The sequence below is a fragment of the Geospiza fortis genome, unplaced genomic scaffold (genome assembly GCF_000277835.1).
Source record: "Geospiza fortis unplaced genomic scaffold, GeoFor_1.0 scaffold145, whole genome shotgun sequence".
NCBI lineage: Eukaryota > Metazoa > Chordata > Aves > Passeriformes > Thraupidae > Geospiza > Geospiza fortis.
In genome coordinates, this window is record NW_005054362.1 from 1,910,179 (window position 1) to 1,918,143 (window position 7,965).

At 53.3% G+C, this 7,965-nt stretch overlaps 1 protein-coding gene across 1 annotated transcript in view; it reads left to right on the top strand.

Annotated features, from left to right (window-relative positions):
• Positions 1-7,965, top strand: part of NCOR2 (nuclear receptor corepressor 2) — a 151,926-nt gene that overhangs the window by 111,341 nt on the left and 32,620 nt on the right. Inside the window, exons 17-19 of the mRNA XM_031059450.1 lie at positions 824-966; positions 5,186-5,333; positions 7,742-7,933. Of these exons, the coding sequence (XP_030915310.1) occupies positions 824-966; positions 5,186-5,333; positions 7,742-7,933 (483 nt within the window). The remainder of the gene's footprint in view (positions 1-823; positions 967-5,185; positions 5,334-7,741; positions 7,934-7,965) is intronic.

Consider the following 7,965-nt stretch of genomic DNA (forward strand, 5'->3'; position numbering starts at 1 on the left):
AGGAATAACTGCAGGCAGTGAGAAAGAAAAGTCCAGAAAGTCTTGATGGTTCTTTCACAGGTCACCTCCAGGAACCTGGGGTGCCACTGCACCCATCCCTGGGCTGTGGTTGTAACTCCTGCCTCCATCTGCAGAACCAGGGCTGCCCAGATACCCCTGCAGAGATGGCAAGGACACGGGGTGCTGACTGTCCCCTTCCTCCTCCTCATCCTCCTCCACCCTGCTGGGTTTGCCCCACGTTCGGGTGGCACCATCTGGCCAGGATTGCCAGCCCTTGGTGTGATGCCTGACCTGGGAAGCTGCTTTTGCTCATGAGCCTGTGATCAGCACTAATCCCCTGGCACACCTCTTCCCAGCCAGGGACATCAGCCGGGCTTCCCTGCCAGCATGCTGCCACTCACCTGCCCAGCTTCCCTCCCCTTCCCTAGCAGGGCTGTGTGCCTCGGGGTGGGAAGAGCCTTTGCTTCGTGTTCAGGGCTGAGAGCAGCTGTCCCAAGTTCTCCTGGGCGTGCCAACACCTGCTGCAGCCATCCCAAGGGACAGGGAGCTCTGCTCAGCCTCGTGACTGCTGAGACGCGGCTGTGGGACGTGTTTTATTCCAGAGACAGTCAGCACAGCGCCTTTTTCCCCTTTGGAAAGAAAAACAGGCTCTCATAGGTCATCCCCTGCTCTAGAAGCCATTCAGACAGGTGCTGGTGAGCATATTGTTCCTGTGGAGTTTGGCCTGCACGGAGGAGGTTTCCCGTCCTGTGTGGATAATGGTGGCCTTGTGTGAGTGCATCTGGTGTCAAACCTTTCTCCTCTGTGCCTCCTCCACCCGCAGGTCTCCTTGAGCATGGGCGGAACTGGTCGGCCATTGCCAGGATGGTGGGCTCCAAGACCGTGTCGCAGTGCAAAAACTTCTACTTCAACTACAAGAAGAGGCAGAACTTGGACGAGATCCTACAGCAGCACAAACTGAAAATGGTGAGAGCCCTGTCCCAGCCCACATTGGGCACTGGGGATATTTCCTAGCAAGGGCTTGGATGCTTCCCGCAGCCAAGGGGGGCCTTCGTCGCGTTGGGTGAAAGCTCTGGGGACTGTGGAGTGGCACGGGAAAGGGTTGTCCACCCGTCTGTCCCCCCTGGGAGGTCTGGATGAGGCAGGGCTGCTGCCTGGGTGTCTGGAGCGTGGCTGGTACGTGGGGAGATAAGGAGCAGGGCTGTGTTGGCCAGGATACAAGTTCTGATGGCTGTGCAAATACTTTGTTTCTGGTGAGATTGTGCTGTTCCGCCCTGGTGAGTAGAGAGCCCGGCTGGGCCACACGGGTCTGTACCTTGCAGGTTCTGCAGTTACCTGCACTAAACTGCTTTGGTTTGCCCCAAAGGAAATCAAAGATTTAGGACAATGTGAGGAAAGCCTGGCTCTGAAAGAGGTTTTCTTCAGCACTGCAAGTAGATGTGCACGCCTCTCCGTGCCTCAGGTTTCCCTTCAGATGGGGCTAATGCTGCTTCTTTCCTGGCATGTGGTGCAGGGTGTGAATGTAGTGGGGCTTGTTTGGTGTTCTGGAGATAGCTTGGACTGCTAAGAGACACTAAAGATTATAATTACTTCATTTGTAGAGTATCCTGGGGTTCCCAGTTTCTGGCTAATAGAATTCACATGGCTAAACCCCCAAGGGGTGCTTTGAAAATGCAAAGGACAATGTTCAATGCAGGAATCTTTCCAAGCAAGCTATTACAGCAAGAGTAAAAAGAAAGACAGGAAAACATTCAATGACTCACCCAGGAATTTAATATCCTAGTCAGTCTATAGGAATGAGAGAAAGAGAAGACATCGGCGATTCTTTTTTATTAATTCTCTATGCACAGAGACACTCCTGTGTTCCCATGTTTCACTGAATTGTTTTTAGAAACAAAGCAAACAAACTATATAAAAGACCCCCAGACCCATATAAAGGCTGGAATGAAATATTCTGTGAAATGTACATCAAGCCCTCTGAATGTAAAAAGTTACATTAGAAAGATATCATTGTTCATTACTGGGGAGAATCTGAAATAAGATCATACGGCTTTGCTGGCAGTGGAGCCGGTGTGTATTAATTTACTCTGCTCCCTAATGTTGCAGAAATTATATCATGGAAGTGTTTTTCTGCAGAACCACATTTTTCCCTGCATCCGTCCCTCCAAGGCAGCCGCTAGACTTCTCCAGTCTAATTGCTCACTCTCACTTGCAGTTTGTATCAGCATCATCATTTTATTTTTCGAGCATTGGAGGCTGTGGGATTCGGTCGTGGAGAAGAACAATGAACATTCAGCTGTTATTTATTGTACTCTATTGTTTTGTGGCAACAGCAGATGCCAGAAAGCTGAATAAAATAAAAGAACAACTGAGATTAAATTGCCATGAACCTTCCTTCCTGACTCCTAAATATAATCTCAAGCAAACCGAGCCTCCAAATCTCATCCTATAGCCAGTATCAGCCATGACCTCTGTGGAGGAAGCACGTGTGAAGCAGCCTGGCATCACTTAGTTTTGCCATGACATCCACAGATTATTCCCTGACCTCACCAGCACCAGCTATTGCTGATCATGTGCAGGGAAATGCAGTGGCTCTGCTTTTCCTCTCACACTAAATGAGGGTAAACTTAATTAGCAGATCTCATTCATTTCCCAAATGGGGCTCGTTAATATTGTAGCCTCCTCTTCCAGGTAGGTGTGAGAGCAGGATTCTGCAGTGTGCAGGTGGCTCTGAGGAGCTGTGTGACCAGTGTGGGGTGGGAAACAGACACAGAACCAGCCAGCTGCACCCTGGGACAGGCAGCCTGTTACTGCTGGGGCAGGGTCAGGCCACCTTGAGGCTTCACTTTATCTGCCCTGCTGTGTGTTTTGGCTTGGTTTCACTGCTGCGCCGCTCAGATGTGTCCCAGGCATCAGCGTCACTTAGCCTTGACCTTCAGCACACTGCACTCGCTAATCTTGGCATTTAAGGAAAGCAGGGCATCGGCAGACACGCTGTCCTCAGAGCTGCTCCTTCTGCTAGTGGCTGGAGATAGGCCCTGTCTTCACTGGGAGCAGCCTGTGGTGTGACTGTCACTTTGGTCTGCTGGGCTTGTCTGGGCTTGTGCAGGAAAGAGAGGATAACTTGTGCCAGTTACCCCCGGGGCTGGGGCTGGTCCTGCTTGGAGACCAAGTCCTGTGGACCTCCTCTGAGCAACATTCCTTTAATTCCTTGCTTTTTTGGATGATGCTGGCTTTGCACAGCAAAAATCCTTCAGGAGTGTGGTCTGGTGGCCTCTGATTCTGGGAATGAGTGTGTCTGGCTTGCCTTGGTCCTGCTGTTGGGACAGGCTCAGCCTGATGGGAGGTTCCCATCAGGGTGGTTCCTGTTGGTAGCAGGGTTTGGGTTGCTGCTGCCACATCAGGTGTGGGGTGTGCAGGGAGAGGCCAAATTTGTCAGGAAGGCCCAGAAGGACATAGTGGAGGAGGAGGCATGAAGTGACCCCTCGTGCAGGGTTCTGTGTCCTTGCTGTGCTCAGGGTGTATCCTCAGTGGTTTTGGCGAGTCAGAATGCTCGAGTAGCACCAAGTCCTGGACGCTCCTCAAGAAGTACCTGGTGGAAGGTAGAGAGGAGCAAGACTGCACAAGGAGTCTGGAGCTGTAGGCGTGATAAGAGGCAAAGTGGTGGCCTTGAACACGTCTCTAGATGCAGGCAGGATCTGCTGCCTGTATTTCACTTAATTTCCCCTAAATACCAGCAGTGGGGTTTGCCAGGAGAGAGACCCACGGTGGCCCTGGGGCCGCTCACTGCTCTGCTCTGCTCTGCCAGCAGCTGCCAGCCCCGGGCTGTGGCCAAGTAGGGTGCTGAGGCAGAGGCTGGTTCCCAGCTAATTCCCCGTGAGGAGCCCGCTCCTGCCCGTGGCTGAGTCACGGACCCGTGAGTAAGAGGCAGAGAAGTCTTTGCCATAGTAACGTCGGCGCTTTGTCACCGCCTCAGCGTGATGGGGAACTGCTGCTTCACACAGGAACGTGCGGGGCTGAATCGCTGCCGGGGCAGCACCAGGACACCACCGGCAGGGCTGGGCTGGAGAAAGGGAACCACAGAGCCTGGTGTTCCTCCCTCTGCCTCTGTGCCTGCACAGAGCCGCTTCTCAAGTGCCTCTTTTCCCTCTCTCCTGCCCAGTCTGATAAAAATAGATTTTGAGCAAGCAGCGTTTCCAAGCAAAAAGCAGTTGTATTTGTTTGTTTTATCTGGAAGTTTTCTAAAGGATTGAAAAGTTGGGGGTGGGGGAAGGGGGGGGACCAGCTCTTCCCAGCACAGAGATCCAGCAGCAAAGTTAACGTTTCCACCATGGCTTTATCTTTTCATCCATGTAAATAAACGTCCTACACACGTCACTCATGTGGGGTTTGCAGGGAGAGCCGGAGATGATGAGCCTGTTCCTACTGGTAATATTTACTCAAGCAACAAGAGCAGGAAACAATAGCAAAGCCGAGACTTTTCCTTTAGGTCTGCAGGAGGGAGCAGCTGTCCACACCCTCGTGGCTGTGGCACGTGTTCCAGCCAGGGAGGTTGGGGCTGTCTCAGGGCAAGCCAGGACACCAGGCAGTCACCTTTGGGATGCCGTGCTGCTCTGAGCTTGCCCACTGTCCACCGGTGACAGCTGCCCTGGCATGGGAGTCAAAGTTCTTTGGCAGCACCTGCCAAAGGGGTCATGAAAGCAGGTGCATGAAAATGTTGGCTGGGCCGTATCTGAGGCATCAGCTCTGTTATCTGCAGATAAGCGTCAAGTCTCAGCCACGCATGTTTGTGTAGCTGGAGGTAGAGCCTGGAAATGCGCAGGACCAAACGTGTCACGCGTGTATCATGAGCAGACATGTGACCCCCCAGGCTCTTGCCAGCCGTGCACTGGTGACCTGCAGGGGACATGCTTGTCCCTTGTCCATGTGTCTGTGCCATTCTTCCCCTGATTACTGAAGCTGGAGCTGGCCATTGCAGAGCAGTGAGAAATTTTTGGCCAGGTGACACCACACTGCCGGGCTTTCAACAGGTGAGTGTGGTCCCAAAGCCTGGTGCTCAGAGGGTTTACCCAGGACAGGGGGTCGCTGGCAGTGTCCCTCTTGACCCTTTAGGCAGGACCAGTGCTCTCTGCTGCCCCATAACTCCCCATAGGCTTTGCGTCTCACCGTTCTTGCTCTTCTTCAGGAGAAAGAAAGGAACGCCAAGAGGAAGAAGAAAAAAGGCGCCGCTGTTCAGAACGAAGAAGCCACCTTCCCTCCCGCAGCTGAGGACGAGGAGATGGAGGTGTCAGGGACAAGTGGCAACGAGGAGGAGATGGCAGAGGAGGCGGAAGGTGAGGCAGGTGGGGGCTGTGGCAGGGAATGGGCTCAGCTCCTCTGGCTTTGCTGCCCGGTCGCAGCAGAGGCACCGCGCACGGCCTCTCTGGGGCTGCACATGTCAGCGCTCACAAGGGGTCTGTCACCCCAAAGTCACACCAAGGTGATGGTGTCTCACAGCACTCGTGGCGTTTTGGATGCCTCTGGATTTCACGCTTGCAAGGAGTGCCCTGGATCACTGCCCTCCTCCCGTGTCTGTCTGGACAGATGGCTATTTTGGGAGCCCTTTGGTTTCTGATTTCCATCAGTGCGCTTTCCAAGAGCACACAGTCTCCCAGGACCTCCTGTAAATCACATTTTGTAGTGTTTGCTCCAAAGGAGGGTCCCTGCATGCTCTTAGCCACCACTGTGAGCTCTCGTGGAGCTTATCATGGGCTCAAGGAGAGATAACCCACCAAGGTCTGTCCCCATCTCATCAGGGCGCTGCTGCTTTGCTGGGCAGTGGAGCTCCCGGAGGCCAGCACTGGAGAGAAGGCAGGGGAAACCATGGTCTGCCACCAGCAAGGCTGATGCACCTTGGTGGGGCTTTTCCTCCTTCTTTCCCTTTAAAGGCAGCATTTTTCTCCCTCCCAGCCATACCAAAGAAAGGAAACAACTTGAAAGTGACAATTTACAGCTATTTATCGCTTAGAAAGCGCAGCAGTTTGGAGTTCAGAGAAAATGTGCACAATTTTCCAACAATGCCCATTTGACTTCTGTCAAAGTAATTTAATAACTTAACCAGCACTCTGGCACCACACTGGTTTCTGGCCTTAGCACCCAGGCTAATGGGACTTGAAATGGGAAATCTTTTCAAATCGTCCTTGTGAGTGACTCATTACAAGGCAGATTCCAGGTAAATCTTTGTGCGAGGTGATACATGACTCACAGGAGCAAAGTAAAAGGTAGTTACTGCTCTTTGCAAGAGTGCCTGAGAGGAAACAACATGATTTTGAGATTAGAGACAGATCTCTTGAATGCTTCTGAGCCTTACTCTCCAAGCATTGGCTCTTGCTCTGCTGCTGGAGTGCCCTACAGAGCTGTGGAAAAGCATGAGGTGCATGAAATGTAATGGGCATGGGAGTGCCAGGGTGGTGTTACACAGGAGATGGGCGCTGGCTCCAGGGTGACATTTGGGAAAACTCAGACAATACCTTGCAATTGCAGGGGCCACATGGCCAATCCAGGGACAGGGGGAAAGACTCAGTGTTGGAATTATGGCGTAGACTATGGATTCAGCATCTGGAGGGAATGCAAGGAAGTCTAGAGCTTGGCTGAGTTTGGGATGAGCCGCTGTTGGATGTCTCAGGACAGCATTCAGAGTAGCATCAAGTGGCAGTTGATGAGTTTTGCCAAACACACTGTGAACCTTATTCTGGCTGGGTGATGGGACACCTCAATTCTTGTTTGCAAGTGAGTAAGATTGGAGAAGACTGATTCCTGATGAGTGTGGTACAATTTCCCTCTGAGGACAGATGGATGTGCTCCGATGTACAGCTTTTAGGACACAGTCCCTCTGTGGCACTCCTCTCACCAGTGTTTGAAAGCTGTCTGAGCTGCTGTGGAGGGAGGCAGGTCAAGGAATGCATGTGAGGAAGCCTTTGGGGCATGAGTGTGAGAGCCCTGCCCGGTGGGGACACGCTGGGATGGGACTGTGGAAATCTCCTGGTGTTCCTGGCCCTGGCCGTGTTTGTCCGGCCGAGCCTTGGAGGGAGTGATCCTCTCCCCAGCTGTAGAAACAATGTCTTGGCAGCACCTAACTGAGCAGTGCATGGACGCTTGTGCTTCCAGCTCACATCAAGCTGCTGGTGGCAGATCTGGGAATGATCCTTCCCATGTAATAATTAACCTGTCCTGCAGCGCTGCCAGAGCTTTCCTTTCGCCGACCCTGACCTCCTTTCTTCTGCCACCAACAACAAACACGTGTAGTGTTTTGGGATGATCCCAGCTGCTCCAGGGGTGGCAGAGCCAGGGAGACAGGTGATGTAAGGCAGCGAGTAGGGTGCTTGGTCTGGGGCAGCTGATCATGTGCCATGGGTAAGAGGGCAAGAAGGGAGCAGATCTTGTCCTGCCAGACCAGCCAGCAGCCAGGGTTTTCACTTAAAATCCAGCTTTCCAGGCACTCAGTCTGCAGGCTTTTGGGCGTGTGATTTTGTGTTTGGGTGGGGGTTAACAGTCGTGCTGGGCAAGCAGAGAGGCCCCCAGAACAGCCCTTCGCTTAGCAGGCTCTGGATCTGGGGATCCCAGCACAGTTCTCCCAGCCCTGGGATCATCTCCCCCTCAGAGGAACGAGGGCGTTCTCTTCCCAAGGGAGGGGGTGGAGGCAGCGATATGGGAAGCAAGAATCTCAGGCTGATCCTTATTTTTATTTCTTCCCTTTTCTCAGCTGCAGTAAATAACAGCTCCGACACCGAGAGCATTCCCTCGCCAAGGCCCGAAGCCAAAGAAGGAGGCGAAAACGGGGCCAAGGCACCACCCGGGCCGGGAGGTGACGCCGGCACGGAACCGGCAGTCAAATGGGAAGAGGCTCCAACGCCCCCTGACGCTCCCCCTGCTCCCCCTGCCAACCCCGCTCCTGCCGCCCGCCCCCCGCCGGCGCCGGCTCCCCAC